Here is a 24279-nt window from a genome sequence, read left to right on the forward strand (position 1 = left end):
TTTGAAATCATGTTAGCATCCTTACAGGCAGGCTTCAGCCTGTGCTGATGACATTTCCAAGTGATCTCCTTCAGCTTGACAACATAATGAAAATATACTTCTAACGGTAAGCTTACAACATCAACGGAGAAGGAAGCAGCAGAAACAGCATGTTGGTAGTGGGAAGGCATTTTCCTGGTGAGAGTTTCTTGGAAGAGAAGTGCTGCAGCCCAGAGCTTTGCTAGTGGGGCAGAGAGAGATTTAGGAAAGGGACATCTTGTGCTGCTGTTCTGGTTTCATTTTAGGAAAGGGAAAGACTTAAAGAAGTAGGGTAGATGTTCAAGGCAGTCTTTGCACTTCAGGCTGCCAGGCCAGTTCTTGGCTGTTGAGTGTTTCAGCTGCAGAAAGTATTTGCAAGTGGGAAAAACAAGGTTATGAAAGGCCATGAGGCCCTGGGTAACCTGGTTTAGATGGGGGTGTCCCTGTTGACTGTGGGGAGGTCAGACTAGATGACCTTTGGAGGTCCCTTCTGGCCTGGACAATTCTATGATTCTATGAAAGCTCTTAAACTGAAGACTGAATATTGCTAACTTGCTGTCTTAAAATTATGTAAATTTCTAATGTTTTTTTAAGTGGTGAGGGCAATAGGATAACTAATGACTTGCAAAGCTGCACTTAAAAAGCTTCTCAAAAATCTATGAGTTTTTAGCATGGAGAGCTCTATAAGAGCCTCAAAAATATGCCCTCTTATCCTTCTGAGATTTTTTTTTCCTCCTTGTTACTTCAGTAGTCCTCTTTAAACTAGTACACATTTTGATTACAAGATTTCAGAAAGTGTAAATGATTATCAGAAGTGACCAGTGATTCAGTTAGGGGGTGGAGTGTTGGGGTCTGAGACTTAAGAAGTTGTTGACAGCGATCATGAAAAGCAGTTGAAGTGGATGAAGGGTGGGGAAGGTGAGTTGCAAAGGCCCTGGTGTGGAGCTGGCAGAGATCTCTTCTGGACTTGGACTGGAATTCCTTCCTTTGGTTAGTACACTTCCTTCTCTTCTACCGTTTTAAAAATAGACAAAAGCTGTGAAAGCTCGGTGGTTTATTTTGGAGAAGTAGTGGGGATTTTGGGATACAGAACCTTAAATGAACCACCTTCTTCCAAAGTGCTCGAGTTTGCTGCACTTGCTGCTTTTTCCAAGTTTTTGCTCAAGTTTGTGGAGGATAACTGGACCCCAGCTCCTGGTGGCTGATGAGGCATCACTGTAAGAAAAGCAGGAGGCAATTTCAGCTGAATGCAGCCTTTTGAGAGGAGCTCCTCCTGTGCGTTGGGACCTTAAAACAACAAAAAACACTTGTGAAAGTGCATTCATCCAGTCACCTGTAATAATTTTGCTGTTAGTTTTCCTTCCTGTCCTGAAGCTTGATGTAAAGAAAGTTGCCAGAGGTTAAATGCGACTAGTAGAGCTCGCATGACCGGACTGTGCAAAGTGGTTTTGAGGTCAGCGTGTTAAAAGCTAAATGTGTTCTGCCCTTCAGCAGTGGTATAATAACTTCTGGAAGTGTAGGAATGGGGAGGAATAGCAGGCTGGTTTGTTTCAGAGAAGCGATCTCCCTTCTTGATTTTTCCCACTCTGTAAATCCTGCTGTGTGTTGCGACAGTCCAATGGGTTTTCTTCTTATGCTGCCTATATGCATGAATATTCAATATTAAACATGAACATGAGCATGCTTCTGCCCTGCCCTTTCAGCCCTACTCTCCACTCTCTACACAGTGAGTCCAGCAAAAACAAAACAATTTTCATCCCTTCAGAGCTCTTTGGTACATGTGACATTTCTAAAACTGCGTTAAAACGATTACCGACTTACTGTGTTTATTGTGTTATGTGTCTTGTTATTAATTAACTGATCTTCAGAGGCTGAGGCTAAGCTACAACTTTCTTTATAGAAGACTTGGGAGTGTCATCTGTTTGAAGAAGATTGTGCTTGACTTTATCACACTGTGGGTGTTGTGAGGGATATTTTGCTGAAATATGAGCTGTAGTGCCTGACCCCTCCTCCTGAAGGGATGCTGCGTCCCCAAAGCTGCTTCAACAAGTTCTTGTCAGTCTCTTGCTTAAATAAATTTTAACTGTCAAGAATGTTAATGAATGGGATCATCACCATTTGCAGGCATTTCACAGTATACTTTTTTGCAAAGGCACTGTGTGCTATAAGCCACATGTGGGCCAGGTTTTGGTGCTTTTAATCAGGCTGAGCAATGTCTTAATTTGTGAACACTTCTGTTAAGTAAAGTGAGATTGCCTACAGGGCAGTTGCAATTCAGCATGGAATCATAGAATTGTCTAGGTTGGAAGGGACCTTTAAGATCATCTAGTCCAACCATCAACCTAACTCTGATGAAAAAAACATCACTAAACCATGTCACTAAGCACTATGTCTATCCGTCTTTTAAATACCTCCAGGGATGGTTTCTCAACCACTTCCCTGGGCAGCCCATTCCAGTGCTTAACAACCCTTTTAGTGTAAAAATTTTTCCTAATGTCCAATCTAAACCTCCCCTGGTGCAACTTGCAATTTCCTCTTGTCCTATCTCCTGTGACTTGGAAGAAGAGACCGACCCCCACCTCTCTACACCCTCCTTTCAGGTAGACAGCGATAAGGTCTCCCCTCAGCCTCCTTTTCTCCAGGCTGAACAACCCCAGTTCCCTCAGCCGTTCCTCGTAAGACTTACTCTCCAGACCCCTCACCAGCTTCATTACCCTTCTCTGGACCCACTCTGGCACCTCAATGTCTTTTTTGTGGTAGGGGGCCCAAAACTGGACACAGTATTCAAGGTGGGGCCTCACCAGTGCCGAGTACAGGGGGACAATCACCTCCCAAGTCCTACTCGCCACGCTGTTCCTGATACAGGCCAGGATGCTGTTGGCCTCCTTGGCCACCTGGGCACACTGCTGGCTCATGTTCAGCCAACAGTCGACCAACACCCCCAGGTCCTTTTCTGCCAGGCAGCTCTCCAGCCACTCTGCCCCCAGCCTGTAGCACTGCGTGGGGGTGTTGTGATCCAAGTGCAGGACCAAGTGCGTGAGTAAGACTTTCTTGGGTTAGCCCTTATTTATGAGTCAATTAAGGATTTCTGCCCGGTATTATACCTATGGATGCTGTAGGTACATCAGAGAAACAATGTGTTCCTCCCTCATCCATGTTCGTGGTAGCCGGAGCCTTGCATCCTTTAAACATGTCATTGGGGAGGCATTCTGTGTGTTGAGCTCTAAGAGACTCCCTCTTGCTAAACACCAGTAAGAGCTGGGAGAAATTCTGGTGCCACCTTTTATAAATGTATATGTTGTAAATGGTTGATTAACATTTAAGCTAATCAGCTGTTTTTAGATGTTACTTAGAGATCCTGTGGTTCATGTGGGAGATCTTTGTTTGATAGTGCAGAGGTGAGATCTGATGACAGGTTCACAAGTCCAGATAGTGCTTCTGCAACTGTCTGATTGGGGAATTCAGAGATTTCTGAGCCCACCAGCAGGACAGAGTTACTGGAGAAGCTGTGTCCTCCTACCTGATAACCATAATTGTGCAAGTCTTTGCACACCCTGGTATTTAATTAGCCCATAATTAGTGAGTTACTGGATTCACTAATATTTTTACCCAGATAATTGTACTACTGATTTGTGTTTGTTCTTATATTGTTGTGGTGAGATAAATTGTTTATCCCTAAAGCTGTCTCATGTCTTTTACCAGACCCCAAACTTGTAACTCATTTGGGCTGAGTTAAGCCCCTACAATTGCTTACAGTGATTATGCAGCCACAGCTGGAGGAACTTTGCATCATACTAGAGTTATTTAGCCTTTACCTTAAACGAGGGTTATATCTGATGGAAAGAAGAAATTAGTTGAGCAGCAAAGTGAGGCATCAGAAAGCTCTTTGAAACAGTATTTTGGTCCCAAGAAAAGTAATTATTGTGCATTAGATGGTGATAGCTCAAGTGTTCGGCAATGACATTGCTCAGCTGAGTAATAGCTCCTTGTCCTTCTGAGGATGGTATGTGCCTTGTGATCTACAAATAGATTAGCCCTTGCTCCACAGACTAGAAGTTTGGTGCTTCTCAGAGGGATTTGGTACTTTGGCATATCAAGTAGTTTTTGTGTAGCACATCTTGTGTGCTTCTCCCAAGCACTGAACTGTAATAAAATAGATGGACGTTGTGCTTTTAATAAAGCTGAATAAAGCAGTGTGTGATTGCTGTTCACTTCTATTCAATTGACCAAAGACTGACAAGAGCTATGCAGCATTTAAATGACTAAAAAGCAGGAGGCCTAACTCCATTTTTGTTATGGACAATCAAATTGAATTGATTGTGCTTAAGAGAGCAGAGCTGGGCATTTTGAAGTGGTTTGTATTTTGCAGACATGTTTTCTGCTTGGGGTTGTTTTCTAATCTTCCATCCACTTTAGGGAGCTGATGTTGTCTTATTCAGTTGGGAAGGAACTGAAAACATCATGAACAACAAACTTTGCTTTGGATTGAAAAATTAGAAATTGGAGTTCTAGGAAGTGCCAATGGAAGAGAGATGTGTTCCCTAATGATGCATTCCATCTTCTTGGAATTTCAGCAGTTAAATTCAATAGTTTTTTTAAGGATGTGGCATGAAGAAGGCACTCTCACTTTATTATTCAGCCTCATAGGGAATGACAGTGTAGGACAGATATCATTGAATAACTAACTAGAGGAGGCTTTAATTTGATTGTCCTTTTTAGACAGGCTTTTGGTGGCGGAGAGCGTGAATAATGGCTGATCCTTATTTTCCTTTTGTTTCAAGCATGTTAATGGTGCACTCCACTGCCATATGGTGTGTGTATTTCACTCTGAGCTTGCAAAGATAATCTTGCATTCCGCACAGCCAAACACAGCTGTACATCAATAATCAATATTGTGTTTTTGATACCTTTTCTAACTATGACTCTGTGTTCTCTTTTTCTGAAGGGTTAGCAAGCAGAAGTGTTTCTGCAGGGACAGGGACTCATTGGAAAGGAGCATTTTCCTTTATGAAGGCTATTATTAGTGTTTGTTACCAAACTTAAGCTAATGTACCTGTGTGTTAAATGTAGCAATCTTTCCTTTATAAGCAGTAGTAAGCAGAGCTGCTCTCCCAGTTCTTCTGATTTTCCTACTCAGTGCTTTTCATTAGTTTCTCTTAATTTAAATTAATCCTTTTACCAAAAAAAAAATAATCAGAATTCTAAAGTACTGGTTAAGGATGTTGAGAAGAGGAGATAGTATTAGAACTTAAAGGTTGAAAATTTTCCTGGAAAGAGCTCCTTTCCATAAAGGATTGTTTATCTTCTGGGTTTTTTTCCCCCCAACATCTAAACGTTCATTTTGGCAGTAGCAAAGCACCTTAAATTTTGGGTGTTGGGGTGGTTTTTTTGCTTGTTTTAAATAAGAATGTCTTAATCTGCTTACTAGGAATGACTAAAGAGAAATAAACTCCTATAATGGGAAGTGGGAAAGGGGAGCGTGAAGGTGATTGCAGGAATTCCTTGGTACATACTTGAGAGAACTGTAGGTTATAACCAATTACCAGCTGGAAATACATCCACAGCCTTTTTTTTTTATTTTTTTTTGGGGGGGTCATTCTTAGTAAACTTAAATGGGCTTCACTGTCTGAGGAAGGCAACTTGAGAGCCTTGCCCTTACCTGCTGTTGTTCCTTAGCCTTTGAAGATGCTGACAGCGCGGTGGACGACCGAGACAGCGACTATCGCAGTGAGACGAGTAACAGCATCCCGCCTCCCTTCCACACCACGGCGCAGCCCAACGCCTCCGTCCACCAGTTCACCGTTCCCTCCCGCCTGCAGCAGCAAGGGGTCCTGCGGGAATCCTGTGCTGACTCCCTACAAAACTATGATCTGGATTATCGGGAGCACGTGGCCATCAGGTGGGTTTCTTTTCCCGTTGAGTTTTCTATAGCAGACCCTGAAGGTGCCCTGCTGGCAGAGGAGGGCAGCTCAAGCGCTCTGAAAGGCTTCTGATAAGAAGGTGTTACGTGTTTTGTTAACGCTGGGAATCTGCTGTGAACCAGGAAAAACCCAAAGGGCTATTTGTTACACTAGATCCAACGGTTTACCTTTTAACCTGAATTACCTTTTGAAGATAGAATCATAGAATCATTGAGGTTGGAACAGACCCTTGGGATCATCGAGTCCAACCATCTACCCTACTCTACAAAGTCCTCCCCTACACCATGTCCCTCAGTACCGCATCTAAACGTCCCTTAAACACAGCCAGGGACGGTGACTCAACCACCTCCCTGGGCAGCCTGTTCCAATGCCCTATCACTCTTTCAGTGAAAAATTCCTTCCTAATGTTCAATCTAAACCTACCCTGTTGGAGCTTGAACGTTCCCTCTCGTTCTATTGTTAATTACCTGTGAGAAGAGACCAGCACCAACCTCTCTACAGTGTCCTTTCAAGTAGTTGTAGAGGGTGATGAGGTCTCCCCTCAGCCTCCTCTTCCTCATACTAAACAGCCCCAGCTCCTTCAGCCGCTGAAGATATGCTCAACTCTGAGCATATCTCTGAGGTCATTTATTCTTGGTTCTACTTTCACCTTACCTTTTGAAGGCCTGAGCACTGGGTAATTGGCTGTTCTGGTACCGTTGCGTGGGTGTGCTTTCCACGCCAGTGAGACACGTGCTAGCAGAGTTATCCCATTAGGAGTGTCTTTCTTGGGACAGATTTGTTTTCTGCTGCAGGTTAGCTCCTGCTCTTCTATTAGCTCTGTCAAAACAAAATATTCAAGAAGAAAGTCTGTAACCAATTAGGGTTGGCTATTTTTTTCTGTTATCATGTAGCACTGTTGAATAGTGTGTTTTCTCTTTTGTTTTCCTTTGAACACAATGAAAGATAGCTTACTTGCTCTAAATTAACTTTTTGACCATAAATCAGTAGTTTCACAACTGCTTTTATCGCTTTTAAGTATTAAGCATTACCACATTAAATTACCAGAATCAGTGGCTGTGAACTAGAGCTGCTTGTGCTGGGAACTGTAGGAAACTTTACAAAACTGCTGTTCCAAATAAGTGTAAGGGGAAAGCAGAAGAACTTGGACAGTGCTTGATAAGAGTGGGTGTGTAGAACAGGCCCTGCTGCTGCTTCTGCCTTCAGTGTGGAAGAGGCAGTTGCTTAAACTCTGTCACAGTTAGAGGTGCAGGATTTTATATGCATTATAACTGGTCTGTTCTGCCTCATCCCCCTTGGTAAAAATGTTCTTGCTCCCTGAAGTCTGAACCTGAATTCAGTTGCCATCATGAGTGTATGGCTGAGGCTAATTTTTACTCTTTTTGTCTTATGGTCTTTAAAGATAAAAGCTGAAATTTAATGGTAACATTTCATATTGTTACTGTTACTGAGATTTCAAGCAGCTGAGGTTAATATGCCAACAAAATGCACCTAGTACAGTGTGACATGTTCTCATTGCTCTTTTCCTAGTCCATTAAATATCTTATGTAAGAAGGTTATTCCCTTCCCCATGGTGTTCTGCACTGCTGGTTTGCTGAAGATTGCTGAAGATCTTGCTGAGAGTCTGGGAAGATGAGCTGAAGCTTTTTCTTTATGGAAAAGTGAACCTGAACAGTGATATTCAGCCTCCAGCCTGGGGAAGTGGTAAAATTGCTGAAGATCTTGCTGAGAGTCTGGGAAGATGAGCTGAAGCTTTTTCTTTATGGAAAAGTGAACCTGAACAGTGATATTCAGCCTCCAGCCTGGGGAAGTCAGTGGTGGCTGGGTTTTTCTTGCAGTTATGTGACTTCTTGGGGTGGTGTTGACAATGCAAGGAATCTTTCATGGCTCACCTTGCTTGGAGGTGAGCCTGATAACCTTTAACTTTACCCAGTGGATAAACGTATTTATAAGACCTTCCAAAGAAGGTTTGAATTGTTTGAATTGTTTCAATGGTTTGAATTTTTCTGGTTTGAATTGTTAAAAAATACTGGTTTCCTGAAGGTATTGTTATGAAAGGTTCTGGAGTGATAAAGCTTACTTAAAAACTAAGAGCTTTGTAGCCTGCTCTTGTCTAAAATTACTTTCAGTCCAGGAAGGCAAGTCCTAGATGGTTATTGATTCCTTCTGAGCATTCCTGCTTCCTGTGCATTTTCCACATACCCAGCAAGATTTTTTGCTACATATTTAATTTTAAAATTTAGAAAACGCAAATAAACTTTCCAAAGAAGTTTCTTGGGATTCTCTTCCTTAGCACACAGATATTTCTAGGAAGAGCTGGCTGGATAGATGCTTTCAAAACTCAGCAGTAGCTGAGCATTGCAAAACCAAATTGTGTTTGACTTTTGCTCCTAGCAGCTCTAAGTGCCATGGGCCAGGCAGCCACCTGATGAAATCGATGTTGGTGGCAGACTGCAGATGGTGATTGAGAAAGTGACAGCTTGTAGGAGGCTGTCCTGGGCAGACCCAGAGCAACCAGAGAAGGTTCTGCTAGAACCTGTCTTGGATTGGGCAAAAAGTTGTCTGTGTCAAAGTGCTTCCATTGAAACTGTCGGTACTAACACCTGGGATATATTTTCTGGGGTACATTTGGGTTTGGCTGGAAAAGTTCTGACACTCTTTATCATTGTGTTGTTTTGATAGAAGGACATGTATTTTATTCTTCCTCCCCTCTCCTAAGGATAACAGGTCTTATTGTTATTTGTCCTGGGAGTGTGTTTTGCTGCCAACAGCCAGTTTGACTTCAGAATAGCACATGTCTTCCCCTCGGATTTTTTTTGTTTTTTTTTTTTTTTTAGCACTAACTTTTCTTTGCAGCGTTCATTTCGTGTAACCATGTGTCCTCCATGTCTCCCTGCTCTCGCTTTGTTTACTTCCAAGGCGATACGGTAGCGTAGATTCCACTGTGAGTTGCCGAACTGACCTAGAGTCCGCGTCTGAGTCTAGTCAAATGACAAGCCGCCAGTGCTCGATAGAGAGCAGGCGCTCTCTAGATCTGTCCGATAGGTGGGTCAACCTCTTCACAGCCCCTCTGCCTCTCTCCTTGCTGCCGTGAAGTGGTCTCGTGATAATATTCCAGCTGATACTCGCTCTTTGCCTTGGCTCTGTTTGAGATCTGTGGTGGATTCGCGCTGAGCTGATATCTTTTTCTTTCCTCTCAGGTGTTGGACTCCTTGCCACTGCTTCGTTTCTAGTAAAAAGGAGTGCTTTGTAGAATAGCAGGGGAAACACAAGGGGGAGGAGCTCAATTTGAAAAAAAAAAAAAGTAATTTCATTTACGCCTAAATTAGTCAATTGTTGGTTCAGCGTTTACGCCTAATGGCTCTTCAGGTATTCATGTAGCTCCCATTGCTTTCAGCTGAGATGTGGAAGGGCTTGATCCAGTAACTATGGTGGCCCTGGGAGTCTTTTAAATTTCATTAGCTTTTTAAAGAAAATTATTTCAATTACCAGCTTAAAATTGCAAGCAAGAAGTGTAGTAAGTGTTCTAAATTGTGTACAACAGGGCTCATTTAAAGTAATGAGTATCTTTGCAATTAGTGTAAATTAGCTAATAATACTGGTGGAAATGAAGCACTAAAACAGCAGTAGTGAAAATGCAACGACCTGTTTGTCTTCCAGGGCTATCCCAGCAGTATCCTACATGGGGGTGTCCCAGGCAGCTCCCAAGGTGAAGACTCTTGTATTAGCAGTATCCATACAGTGTCCATGTGCCCTTTCCCTTCTCTCACCCTGCCCTTACAGGGTTGGGGTATGTGTGCCCTCACGCTCCTCAGTTCTCAACAATGAATGATGCGGGCAAAGCTGCAGTGCATCTTTCAGATGAGCATTTTGATTTTTGTTTATTTTTATGTACACTAGTAGGAACTCCTCTTGTGAGGTTTCGATAAAGTGGAAGCTTTCATGCAACGAGCCTTTGTGTTGTTGAACAATTGAGATAATCCTTCTCATCTAGGGCTAGAAATTAATCCCAAAATTCCAAGGGTCATTTACTGGGGTTTTTAGGAAGCTTCAGATTGTTTGGTAGCAAAGCACTAGCTGCTTTGATCCATTTTCCCACAACAGACAGGTATACATTGCTGGTTCTGTCTAGATGCATTGTAAATGGGAAATACAGATCCTGGAAAGCATCTGAGGCTTGTGATGGACTAATACCCATCGCCAATGCTGTGTTTTGCCTTCTGATCCAGTAACAGCTCTGAGGATCTTCATTTTGTGTTGGTAGGAGCCCCCTGAGGGCATTAGCTGCAGTGGGAGCTCTCCCAGCAAAGAGGAGTGATGGAGTAGCTGGGACTCTTCGCATTGCTGGTGCTCACAGTTTGCATTTTGTCCCCTGTGCCCAATTCCCTGGACTCCAGTGACTCCTGAGTCTTTGCATGGAGTCTCTGTTCTGTAGCCACCCTTGGGAGAAACAAGGTGCCTTGTGTGCTTTATGAATACTGCTAAAACAAAGTCTGCAGCCTAAAGTGACCGAAATACATGCGTAGCATAGTGGAATGGTGTGCGTGGGCACTGTATCTCAAAGTAGTCCTGTTACTGTAATAAGCGACTTTTTTCAGCATGCCTAAAAAAGTAACAGCAGAGTACTGGTACAGCCAAGGCTGTGTGCCCTCACTTGATCACAAAAAGCTGTTCTCCTTCAAACAGGCGTTTCTAAATTTTGTGCAACTGTAACCGGTGGAATATCATAACCCATGCTGCTTTTTTGACTATTTGATTGAAATGTATTGGTGGTAGATTGGCAGGTCTTCAGTTTTGTTATCTCTGGGTGGTTCTGATTTTAATTTTCCTTTATTTAATGCATGTTTTTTTGTTACTATTTTTTCTGTCCTTTCTAGAGCTCTTTTTAAAACTGTTATTTTCCCCTTCCTTTTTTTTTTTTTTTGCTGCCTCTCTTCCTTTCCCTCCCACCTCCTTTATTTCTCCTCTTAGAAAAGGATCTCTAGGTAGAAATGAAAGAGTCAGGATCATTCCATTTAACTCTGAAGATGGAGAAGAAGAACAGGACAGTAACTATGAAGAGCTAGGAAAACTGCTAATAGAGGAATTCTTAGAAAAGAGTCATAAAAATAGAAGTTGGCAGGAAACAAAGACAAAAAAGATGCAAACTCTCTCAAAAAGAGAAAATTTCAATCACTGTGAAAGATCAAGGTGCTGCCAAAATGTGTGTGTGGAGTCAGGGTCTGTAGACGTCCCTAGGTATCCTCAGGAGTATGATACAATAGATAGGAGAAGGAAAAAAAAGCTGCGATACAATTTTGAAGACAGTGGACAAATAAGCCTGCAGAGTAATGAACGTCTGCAGTTTCCTGGGGAGAAAACGGTTTATTTCAATGGTGTGGCAACTAGTTCTGAACCTAACGATGATTTCCCAGTATATGGTAGAACTGGAAAATACAGCAGCAACTCTGAAAGTAAGGAGCGGTTGCCTGCTTATCCCATCCTGCGCCCGTACAAAAATGGCTTAATGGTTAAAAGTGGCAAGTTGCCCAACAAGCAGGGAGTAGACCACGAGGGCTCGCTTCACCTCAGTAACAGTGAAGACATGAAACTCATAGGTATGCCGGATAACACTTTTGTGCCTGTGGATATCCTTGAGGAATTTGACAGCAGCGCTTCCGATGAATTTCAGTACTCACCTGCTTCAGAGGATGAAATGGAGGAACTGGCTGCCCTTTCACAATCATGGTGTGATTCTGACATCAGCCATTTGAGAAACTTAACTGTAAATTACCGTGCAAATTTTGGCTCCCAGTTAAAGGCCAGCTGTGATAAAAAAGGCAAGACTAAAGGGAGCAAACATGGTCATCCTGTGCAAGACTTAACACTGTCTCCTGTTGAAGAACCCAGCGAGGAGTACATAGACACGATGGATGAACTTCAGTGTCTGGTAGAATCAGTTTCAGAATACTTGGCTGAGAAGGAGGAAGAAATCAGCAAATTTGGTACATTGCCAGAGACCAGAAAAAATGTTGAGAGCGTGTCCCTGAAGCAGGGTAATGCTGGTAATTCATTAGAGGGCAGGAAGTCTGAACAGCCCAAACATCCTGCTGCAGAGGAGAGTACCAAGGGCAAATCTGAATCTCTCCCAGACTTGTCAGGTGTGAAGAATACAGTGAATTCCCTGTTCAGCTCTTTCACTGAAAAGGTGGGGTCAAGCACAAAGCAGCTCACAGCCTCTGTTGAAAAGCTTGTTTCTTCCACTCCAGAGAAGACAGAAAACACAAACTCATCAGAAAGTGGAATCTCAAATGTATTTTCTAGCAAGCCCAAAAGCCAGAGTTCACCTTCTGGAGTGACGGCAGATAATAAAGCTGACACCAAGTTCTCCATTCACTCTTTGCTACCATCCCAGGTGAGTGGTGATAAAAAAGCCCAGAACATAAACTCCAACAAGCCGCAAACAGCTGAGATGGACAGTAAGGCTTCTGCTCCTCATCATCTCCAGCAATCACAAGGAACTACTGCCAGCAGCCAGCAGAACCAACATTCGGTTGTGAATTCTGTTCTAGGCATGTTTAACCCTTTAAAGATCTTCTCAGAGAAGGAAGTGCCAAAGCAAGAAGTCATAAAAGAAGAGCACACCAAGGAGGACAGCCATGCTGTGAAAGATGATGAGTCAAACAAAAGTCAGAGACCATCTGGACAGACAGCAGCCAGGACCACCAGCAACATTACTCCGGAAGTACGGACGAGTGAGACTAGAAGCGAGGCAGAGGTAAACGCAAATGGCACTTCCGTGTCTTCAATCTTTGGCAGGCTCACAAACTCAGTCAGTTCCTTCAGCCTGAAAGCCAATTTTGATGGTCTCTTGGCTCCCAAGCAGCAGGATGTGCCACAGAAGCAGCCAGATTTGCATTGTGCTACAAATCAGCCAGATGCCACTGTGAAAGGGGGTGCACCCACTGCCAGGGAGCAGCAGCCTCCTGCAAGTCGCTTAGGGGATCATCATACCACAGGTCATGTGCTGGGAAACAAGCAAAACAAGGGTAATGTGGAACTTAATTCACAGCCTCAAGATCAGGGTACAGCATCTGAAAGCTTTTTCAGTCCACTCAAAAAGTCCTTCAGTCAATTGTTGCTTCCTTCTGCCGAACAAGGGCAGAAAGAAAGTAAATCTGAGCATTTTAAAGGCCATAAGTCTGAGGAGGACGTAAGACAAAATATTTCATCAAAGGAAGAGCATTCTTTTCCTTTCACGGGGAAACTTCCTTTTTTCAGTGGGTTGGGTTTTTCAGAAAAGCAGGAACAAAAGAATGAGAAAGGCGGCTTTATTCCTTCATTATTTAAATTTTCTTCTGCAGAAAATCTAGCACCTTCACAGGACCAAAAAAGTTATCAGAGCTCTAGTGGCGTTTCTTTGCCTGAAGACAGAAGCAGTAAATCAGAAAATACCATTTCATTAAAATCTAGCTCTGTTCCAAATTTGTCAGACCGTAAGGAGGAATTAGAACAAACAAAAAACGTGAATAAAGAAAACCTACCTAGTGCCCAAGTAAGTAGAAGAAAACACCAGGAGACTGCCTCTGCTACCTCTAAGGCTGCAGGAGAGCAGCAGAGAATTAAGAGTACTCAGGAACAACCTAGAAGTGTAAAAGGAGGATTGACAGGAGAAGGACTAAATGCATCAGACTTAAATGACAGCTCAGTTGAATCCACCTCTTCAGCCAAAGGACCAGAAGCTGCAAGTGCAGATGATATGCAGAAGAACACACCAGGTTTTCTTTCTGGCTTTCTTCACATTTCTTCCAATGAAAAACCAGCAAATAATCAAGACTTGACCACTAAAAGCGAGAGTGATGGCCAGAAAAGCACTTCTCCTGGATTATTTTCTGGCTTATTTAAGTTTGCTTCAAATGAAAACTTGTCTGAATGTAAGCAAGAGAAGGTTAAAACAAACTCTCCGGGCTTGATGAAACTTTTTGACAGAGGTGAGGGTTCTAGCTCAGAGACAAAGCCCAGCAACTCAGCACTGGTTTCTGACACTCAAAAAAGTACTGGAGTAAAGCAGGAAGCTCCCAGCTTCTTAAAAAATCTCTTGCCCAAACCAAAGGAGAAACTGGATAATGTGAAAACGATGGAATCTTCCAAAACTACTGACCAGCTGTCCAGTGCAAGAGTTAATAAAACAGCAGAGCCCCATGTTCCCCACTCTGGGCATGCTGTGCCCCCTGATGCTCTAAATCTTCAAGACAAGGTACAAGACTTATCTGGAAAGCCTGTAAATAGTAGGCATATCCCTTATGAAGATGCAGAATCTAGAGTTTTTCCAACCGCTGTAAACAAAGGATCAAATGAATTTCTCAATTTGACTAATAAAAGCTATAACCTTACAGAGAAATACTTAGCTTATCAGGAAACAAGAAGCCATTCTAGCTTTGAATGGGAATATGAAGTGGGGGGACTGGCTGACACTCATGAAATAGCAGTACCTGTTTACTACATGTTAAACCAGAACTCTGTTCTGCCCCCTCAGTTCTTGGACTGGCCTGAAAATGACATGGTGGTGAATCTCTGTAAAAAGGATGGAAATGCCAATGTGATGGATTGGCAGAGTAATGCCAACTTTGATGGACAGAGTTTAGATTTAAGTGTGATGTCATATGAGTCATTTGACCAGTTAATGTTTCAAGATGTTTGTTCGGAAGAAAATGATGCATGGACTGCTAATTCTCTCAATGAAAGTTATAGCACCTTTCCACCACTTGAAAGAGATGGAAGTTACTCATTTGAGGAGTTGCCCATGGATTTAAGCTACTCCTCCGGCTGTGATGGAACTATGTGGACTCTAATTGACCAGGAGACTTTAAGTATAGATGAGAGCTTTATGTACTCATCATATAGCCAGGAGTATCAGGAGTGGCTAATGATGCTTGAGCAGGGTATATGGTGGCCATCAGAAGATGGTGATTGTGGATACTACATGTACAGCGACAGCCAGTATGTGTATTCGCTGCTCACTGATCCCACTGGACAGTATGTCTATGTGTGTGCTCCTGAAGCATATTCCTACCCGGACTGCTGGGATTATAATTTTCAGATGGATTCCATTCCAAGAGCTGTTCTAGAAGACAACACAATTGCTGTTTGTGGTTTTAAAGTCCCTCTTGGCAGTGAAGATGAGCTGTTTTGGTTTGCTGAAGAAGAGTCTTTAGATGATTATACAACAAATAAACCCCTGGATTTGTCAGTAGCTTTGCAGAGGAGTGATCAGCTAATGAACATGAATCTGGAGACTTTTTCACAAATGTTTGAAGAGTCTATTTATTATCAGAGAGAGCAGCCGTTAGACTTCTCAGGCTATAAGCTTCAAAAACTCAAAGTAGATTTTAGACCTGAGAAGGAATCCCTGAATTATTCAGAGGAGCCTCCACTAACCCTTGATCTCAGGACACATTCCAGAGCTGCTTTCAATAGATCCCTGAGTAAGGAGGTCCACACCAAGGAATTGGATAAGGCTGTCCCCGTGACAACTACTGCGAGTGGATCATCAGGGTTCTTTGGTTTCCATCTGTTTCAATCTACTCCTAAAGCTGAAGAAACCGTGGCATCTACTGAAAGAGTAACAGAAGCAAAAAAGACTGAGGAAGATAAGAAAACACCAGTGAACAAAGTTAGCTCCTTATTTTCTGCTTTGGGTGGACTAATTGGAAAGTCTTCAGGTCCTGAACCAGAAGCATCAGAAGATTCTGCCTTGAAGAGAATGGACACACAGTCAAAATCATCTGAAAGTAGAACTGATATTTTATCACCTGCACCAAACAGAAAATTAGATGAGGCACGAGCAGAGCAAAAGTTCCCTGTTACATCAGAACCGAGAAGAAATACTTCATCAGAGCTTAAGTTAGAGGCTGCTAGAAATGAAAAGCCAGAAGTAAGTCAGAATGAAAACATCCGTGTTAAAAAACCAGGATTAACAAGATCTCCTTCTCAATTGAGCCAAACTGCTCCAGATGGCAGGATCATACGAGAAGACAGACCTGTTAAAGCAACACCAGCTTCCAGGCATCTCGAAAGGCAGGCAAATGTTAATGAACCTAGTCAGCCACAGCCAAATCAGAGCCACCCAGCCACTGAGCCTGAGGAGACATTATTTAAAAGCGCTCTGAAATTGTTCAGTCTTGGAGAAGATTCTCCTGCAAGCTCAACTGCCAGCAAAACTCAAACTTCTGGATTTTTTGATTTCTTCAAAACACAAGTAAGCAAAGCACCACAGCCATCACCAGATTTGGAAAAAAGTCTAAGTGATAAACCAGAAAAGCCGGAACAGAAGGAAACCTCCGGCATCTCATCATTATTTGGATCCCTTGGAGATCTCTTCAAAGTGGAGGCTGTTCCTTCTCAACCAACCTCAAGTACTACGACTCTGCCAAAAACCAAGAGCAGAACAGTGGCTGAGTCAAGGCAGCAAACTGAGAAGTCCGGGGGTCTTCAGAGTGCCAGTATGCCATGTCTGTCCTCCACCCCTAAGGAAGGGGTGAGAACAGAAGGCAGAGACAGACAGGTCTCTCCTAGCCCTGGGACGCAAATGGAACAACGAAGCAGAAAAGCTCAGGAGGAGACTTCTGAGAGTAAAAAAGTGCCTCTTGGAAATGCTTCACAGAAGCCAATGGGTGCAGGTCCCAAAATAAGCCAATTGAGTCAGTCAGCTGTGCAGCAAAGCAGCGTACCCATGGTTACACCAAAGCCACAAGGAGGAAGTCGTTTAGGAGGCACAGCTAATCAGGCAAAACTAAAGCCAGATCAGGCACCTAAAGAGTCGGGTTTCAGTTTGCCGTTCAGCTTTTCTGATATCACTGCTTCGAAATCACAGCCAGCACAGCCGGCCAGTAGGAGTATATTCTCCTTCTTCACTGGATCAGAGGAACCAAAACCTTCAGCACCTGCTCCAGCTCCTGCTAGTGGGAAGCAGCAAGAAACAGAAGGGCTGTTTCATCTGCCCTCATTCTTCTCCAGCGGTCCAACTGCTGAGAAGAGCGTACCTCAAAGAAGTACTAGCTTTAGCTTCTTCAATTTGACATCCTTTTTGGATGAAAAGCCACAAACTGCTCCAGGACAGGAGAATAATACAAAACCAGCTAAACCAGTGAACTCTAAGCCATATGCAAAGCAAAATATTTCCACTGACCCTGTTGTTAAAACCAACAGTTCTGCCAGGCCACAAGATACAGACAATAAAAAAGAAGTTGACGATATTATTGCAGCAGTGACTGGCAAAAAGATGTCTAATAATGTCACAATCCCAGAAAATAAATCAGAAACGCTGGCAGTGGATAATGTAGAAAGCGTTGCTGTGGTAGCTGGAGGGAGTGACTTAGAGAAGGTTCCACAGACTGATGACACTACAGTAACTGATGCGGCTTCTTCTGGTCCTTGCCTTCAGACTCCCAGTGTGCAAGAGGGTTCTCAGGGCCAGCAGCCCACTTCCCTAGGGGCAGAAGAAGATGCTTTGGATAGCAAGGGGAAAATGGACAGTGTTGCACTTGCTATTGACAAAGAAGAGCCTTATTCTTCAAAAGAACAAGCTTCTGAAAAGAAAGATTATAGTATGGATAAAATAGATTCCCCGAGTCTAAATGACTTAAATATTATGAGTGACATTAAAAATGAAGTGGTGTCTGAAGAAGTATGTGTACAGCCTGAGTTGCCAGAATGTAAATTGCCCGAGCAAACTCTTGGTGACAGGTTACAACAGGCACAAGAGCTATGCTCTCCTAAAATGCCAGAGGCATCTAATTTGCAAAACAAACCTAAGGAACCTGAGGGTGATAAATCAGTACTGGATTCTTCAGTTGAAATGTTTTCAAGTTTCATGACAAAAATGAAACCAACTAAAACATTATCTGGTTTCTTTTCCCAACCTCAAGCTACTGCACCTCCTACTGCACAGAAGAAAAGCTCCTCTTTCTTTGGTTTCTCATCCCTCCCAAGTGGCCCAGCACCAGCTTTCACAAATGATCTGTTTGGCATCTTCAAAGGTCCAAAAGAACCTCCAAAACAGATGCCTCCAAAATCCACCCCTAAGCCTCAAAGCGGTAGCGTGAAAGTTGTCACTGGGTCTGTTCCAGGAAAGGCCTCTAGGGAGACAGAAAATACAGCTGCAGCTAGAGAGACTAAAAGAGACATCTCGAGCTCTCAGAAGCAGGATGTATTACCTGTTTCAGCAGAAGAAAACTCCACAAAAGAGTCTCCTGTGAAAACAGAAACTGAGGAAAATAGGAACTTGGAAACCTGCAAAGAGGAACCTTTGAGGATCACTCCAGAGACAGCGGTCTCTAGTGAAAATCAAGCCCTCGAGGTTCTGCAGTTGGATAACAATGCACAGCCTTCTGAGACAGCAGATACTAAGCCACAGCAGTCTGCTTTCAGTAAAACAGTTGAGGCAGTGCAGGCTGAGACCACCGACCAGACTGATGTAAATGCATGCCAACTAGATGTGGAGTCTTCACATGTAACAGAGGAGCAAACTGCTTCTACAGAGAAGGCAGCTGTTGACGTCCTTCAGACTAGCTCTGCTGATGGGCTCGAACTGGAAATAGGAACCCCAGCTACGGGGGCAGACACAAACCTTTCCCATTTAGACGAGAGTGCTACACTTGAATCAGAGCCTGCTCTTACAGGGGATCAGGCCAACGCTGGTGTTGATCAGCAGGACGTGATCAGTGGTAGTGGCAAGGAGCCCACAGCTCCAGCTGATGAGCCCGATGTTCATCTGCTCCAGCCAAATGAAGAGAAGACAAGTGAGGTAGAACAGCAAACTGCTGAACAGCAGAAACATTTAGCAATTGATGAGGTGCCTGCAGAAGGGGTATCTTCCAAATCTGACTTGAAGAAACAAGGTAAACCTAATGACGTTCCTCCAGATGCAAACAGTAGTAAACCAGTCTTTGAAATACCAAGCATACCCAATTTGCCAAAATTCAGCTTTATGTCATCTGCTGATAGTGGAAAGCCATTTGGATCATTCTTCTCCCAGCAGCCACCTTCTGGTACTAAAGCAGGGGCAGATCAGGGTCTCATGTCCAGCTTTAAGAAACTTTCTTCCACTCTGTTTGAAGGAGGTAGTGAAGAAAAGGTGAGTAAGCCAGAGAGTGCCCAAGGAGCAGTATTTGGGAAAAAGCTAGATTTCTCTTTTCCCTGGCAAAAAGACAACAGGGAGACCTCTGCCAAAAGGGAACCACATATACCACCACAGGCTTTGTCAAAACCAGATGACAAGGTGTTAGGAACAGTCAGTTCAGATGAAAACTCAAAATCTGCAGTCTCAGATCAACTGACTGATGCAAATATAGAAGTAAACTTGTCTTCAAAGCAGCCTGACACTGTAGACAATGAACTTTCCGAAGAACCATCTGGTGCAAGCGCTGTTGATGATACATCCAACAAAGAGCTGGGAGAGAAGCTTGATAAAAAGTCAGAAGATCAGCAGAACGTGATTTCGGGTGAACTGCAGAAAGAAGATGGGGCAGAAGATCATGCACCAGATGAGCCTGAACTGAAAGAAACGGAGCTTGATTCTGCTCCTACTGGAGCAGCGCTTCATCCCAGCGCACAGGCTGCAGATCTGAATAGTGTGGAACAACTGAATGAGAAAAGGCTAGTTACAAATGAGGCATAATAAATGGTTTCAAGTCTTTTGGCCATTTATAATGCAATACTGCAGCAGTAGATATTTGCCTTGGTGTCTGATATTTGTAGCTCAGTACCATCCCCTACTTATTGTAAAGTGTTTGTAGCATTTCTGATAATTGTCACAGAGAATGTGGCAAATGGTAGTCCCTAGTTATGTACAAGCCCTTAGACCATTTGCTCACCTTTTCCTACTCTTTTTCCTGTGTGATTGGATTTCACATGTTCTTACACTGTGTCCCAATGAATGAGATGCTTCTAGTGCTAATTTCATTAGCTTTTCAGAAGTTATATTCTTTATGTGTTAATTCTGATGCATACAATTCACTTCGCTTTCTTGTTTAGTGGTAATTACTTTCTATATGTTAGAAAAAAGGTAACACTAGGTAGAATGTATTGGAATGAAAGAGCATTTTGTTTTCAAAATGTAAGGTAAAGACTTTTAATTTTAGAGAAAAATTTAACTTACGGCTGATGTATTATAGAGCTAAATAGGTTCATTTCACATTATTGAGGATTTTAAAACATTTTCAGAGATACCAGTGAAGGTATTCTAATGCTTGCTTTTCCTATGTGCAGAGGTTATCTCATGCAGTTAGGAAAGCCACTAAAGGAAGGTATCAGTATTTCATGAGTCTGTATTCAGTCCTGTGCATGCGTTAAGTTACAATTGCTCTCAAAAATCAAAACAGAGAACCATTAAACTTATGTCTCTGTGTGACACAAGTGGAACTTGTGCCTCTGATCACACAGTTGCAACACTGCACTTCCAAAATTTCCCATCTGGCTCCAAATTGTCAGAAGTGTGCAAGTGAGAGAAACATTAGTGCTGCTTAATACTTGGCTGTAGTTTTCCTGTCTGCATGAGAAATATCCATCCACTGTATTTTGTGTGAGGATTCTAGGAATTCAGTCCTGGAAGTGGTGTCTTGAATCACAGAGATCACACCCCTATGGCATTGGGTTTTTTATGTAAATTAAATTATTGAAAAAACTCTATTGGAGTGAGACATACTGCTTCCCTTTGAACGATTCTTTTGTAAAAGATTTTAAGTTGATAGTCTTGACAACTTAATCTTGACTTCAATGTATCTTATAATAAATGTATAATATATATAAAAATAAAGTTAACTTTAAGTTAACTGTACTTCTTAACAATAATCTGCTTCAACAGTCATGGTAAAGACCTTAGCTGCAGTGAAACTGCAGAAGACAGGAGCACTTCCACTCTGAATTGCTATGTTTCCATTCTTATTCCTGTATGGTTATTAGAATATCTTCACTGGCAGTTTCCAGCTGATGTAAGGTGAAGAAGTAGTCAGTTGGTGCAAGAAAGACCGTTGGTATGTATGGTCTATATACTGGTTGGCTGTGTATGAAGTATATCTGCTGCCTACCAAAGTTTTCAGCTTCAGAAGTCTAGATCTAGTTCAGGGAAAATAATAGTTAAATATTACCTCACAACACGTTTTTTCAGTAATACTTAGAGTCCAGATTGTTACGTGTGCAGATTGCTTTGTGTTTCCCCAAGCCACTGTTTTTTCTGATGGATTTTTTTTATTTTCTCATAGTCCTGCTGGCAGTAGTAGATATGGCTCCTCTTGTAATGTCAGCCAGGGAAGCTCTCACCTAAGTGAGCTGGAGCATTCCCATGAAAGTGCCCACGGCTCTGAGCAAGAAGATGATCACCAGGAGAGAGAGTCGATTCATTCCTACCACAGTTCGGGCAGCTACCAGAAGAATGGTCAGGCGTGGCTCAGGGAGCAAGAGGAGCCTTGTGGCAAAGGAGAGGAGGAGAATAAGGTCTGCCAGACAGAGGAGAAACGTGCAGACCGTCCTGCAGCCACGTTACCCCTGGAACTTGAGAAGCCCAAGGATGTTGATGCAGGAGCCCAAGTGAGGTAGGTGAAACTATTACTGAGTTCTTCTCAACTGATTCAAAAAGGATTCCTCCCTTTACTATTCCCTGGGGCAAATTATGTAGTTGTTTTTACAGTCTTCTCTAACAACTAACTTTGATGTTGCTGATCTGTGAAACATCTTTACGTACAGGACCAGTTATTTATGAGACATTGGCTAAGCTTAAACTATGCTTGCTATGTGTGTAAAGAGGAATGCCTGCTAGCGCCTTGAAGCTCATTTGCTGCATTTTCTGTTTCTGATGAATGTAGTCCGGCCCAAAGACAGCTGCTGCCATTACCCATATGTGATCAAGTTTACGTGTGAGCAACCAAGAACTACATCTCGTCGTGGTTAGAGCTGTACTAGTTCCTTTCTTGTGTAGTAGGCTACCACTTTTAGTGTTTATGTAGTTGTAGGTTGTAGAATTCCAGTTTTGAATAGACATGTTGCTCTGACTCACTTGTGGCAGCTTTTCTTGTCCTTGCGCTTGGGCTTTCCAAGCTGTCAGCAGCATTGAGAACAGTCTTTAAGAGTATTTCAGCTAAGTTTGGGGGAGTCATGTGCTGGGTTTTGTACAGGTTTTACAGGAATTTCAAACTTCACTGCTTAACTTTGGGAGTGACTTTTTTTCCTTGAGGTGGTCAAGTCATTGCAGCTCCTATTGTAGGTATGGTTATACTTTCATAAGTATAAGGGATTGTTTTCCTCTGGTTCAGTTAGGTCCCTGGAAAGATGTCTGCCTGTCTGTACCCTTTGAAGTGTACAGCTGGTGTCACTGTGCTTATATGAGAGAATTAACCACAGCAGTTCATGTGTAGGCAACCCTTACACTAAAGATGAAAAAAGAAAAGGCAAGACTCGAAAAAGCATTAAACTGTTTATAAACTCTGAGTCACTTTCCTCTTCTCCTTACAGAGCAGCAGGAGTCTTGTCCCAGAATGGCTGGCCTATATTTGTTCTCAGGGAAGGTTATTCACATAGTCTATTTTGGGCTAATTTAGGCATCTGACTTGGATACTCCTGCATCACTGGCTCCCGTTCTCTCCCCTATCTGGCAGTGCCTTCCTGTGTCCATGGAGTATGCATAGGACTGAGTTCTGAACATTGATCCTTGGAGCTGCACCTGAGCTAGATGTGTAGCATGGATACGTGTTGCTTCCAGCTATGTTTTTTTTTTTTTTATACTGTCAGCAGTACAGGGTGCTTTTCAGACAGGGAAAGATGTTTTTTCAGTGATCTACACTTTAGCAACATATGAAAGAAGGAATGCAACCCAAGGCCCAAGGTGTCATGATATTAGGGAAGGTAAAATGTGCTGTGGGGCACTGAGATGGGGCATTGCTGCCAGAGGCACATGCCCTCTGGAAAAGGTGTAGGAAAGGGTGGAGTGAGAAAAGTGCCATCAGTGGTGAAAAACACCGCTGAACCCAGTGTTTCCACTGAAGAGGGGCTGTACATTTGTAGCAGTAGGGATGAGTAGGAAGAGGCAGTGATTAGAAGAGACCTGCAACAGACATGGAAGAGTGGATGGAAAGTCTTCCATCTGTCTCTTTGTGCAGTTACAACGCCAACGTGTTGAACTGGCTTGATCAGGTATCTTGGGCTGCTTTCCTGTTGTTCTGGCCAAAATCATCTTACTCCTGGGGTTGGTTTGCATCCTGGCTTATATATTTTTCAGCTCATCAGTTTCCAAGACAGTTCCTCTGTAGGAGGAAACCTCTGCTTTAGCCTTTTACTTCCCAGGGCATATGCAGGGCTGTGTTGACTGGAGCCTGTTGTCTATTTCAGCTTCCAGAGTTGAAGCTGTGATTGCACTGTGTAACACTGAGTCTTTAATGCTGCAGATGAGTGTTTTTCGTATAGTGATTTTCTGTTTCTTGCTTTTAAGCTACCATGGTGACAACGAGCCACCACCATTTCCTCCAGCAAGAGCCCATTGGATTAGAGCCATTAGCAAAGTTCGACTGCAGCTTCAAGAGGTAGGATGGAGTATTGCTTCGCTCCTTCTCTATGCTGCCTGGGCTTTGGATCTGTGGCTGAAGGTTTCATTTTTCTTTTCTTGTAAGACACCTCTTAAAGTTTTGATGTTTTGCAGACAAAAATTTCATCAAATGTATTGTGTAGGACTGCAACGTGTTATGGTGGTCTTAAAGCTATATAATTCTATCAAATATTTTGAGCATCGTTGTGTGGAACTAGGGATGAATATTAGAAAAGATGCATAAGCACAGAAATTAGCTCTGAATGTGTAAATAGTAATAGTTATGTCTGGAATTAAATGCTTTGTGTTAAACAGTTTGACATGAAGACTTTTTCTCAAGGCAACTTGAGGATAGCTTGTTATCTTAGTAGGAGTTATCTGTATTATTTGTCATGTGAAAATGTTCCTTGGGAAACTTTACCTCAAATATTTTTATATATACTAATTGAAAGTGGGTGTTATAATAACTCGTGGTATTTCCATCTCATGAAAGTAAGATTTAAAAATAAATAATCTTCATTTGGGAAGTCAAAAGGAAAAGGTTTTTGACATTTTCTTCAGCAGTATAAACACTCTTGTTTTAGAAAACAGCGATTAAGACCCAAAAAGTTGTGTTTTTTTTTATAAAAAAGTCTTATGCTTTCATCCATCTGTATGTCCACAGAAAGATAACATATGGTGTTCATATTCTATAGATGATAAACTATTGCCTACTACCCAACATGCAGCTTTCTTCTAGAGCTCTCTTGTTTTGTTTTCATAAAGAAATTATTTTTCAGTATCTGTCTA

The 24279-nt window shown here is 42.6% G+C and overlaps 1 protein-coding gene across 1 annotated transcript in view; it reads left to right on the plus strand.

Annotated features, from left to right (window-relative positions):
* The window catches only part of UNC13B (unc-13 homolog B (C. elegans)), a 209670-nt gene that overhangs the window by 51625 nt on the left and 133766 nt on the right, over nucleotides 1–24279 (plus strand). The window contains exons 8-10 of the mRNA XM_014952451.1: nucleotides 5695–5917; nucleotides 21179–21508; nucleotides 23398–23488. Of these exons, the coding sequence (XP_014807937.1) occupies nucleotides 5695–5917; nucleotides 21179–21508; nucleotides 23398–23488 (644 nt within the window). The remainder of the gene's footprint in view (nucleotides 1–5694; nucleotides 5918–21178; nucleotides 21509–23397; nucleotides 23489–24279) is intronic.

The sequence above is a fragment of the Calidris pugnax genome, unplaced genomic scaffold (genome assembly GCF_001431845.1).
Source record: "Calidris pugnax isolate Ruff unplaced genomic scaffold, ASM143184v1 scaffold220, whole genome shotgun sequence".
Classification (NCBI taxonomy): Eukaryota; Metazoa; Chordata; class Aves; order Charadriiformes; family Scolopacidae; genus Calidris; species Calidris pugnax.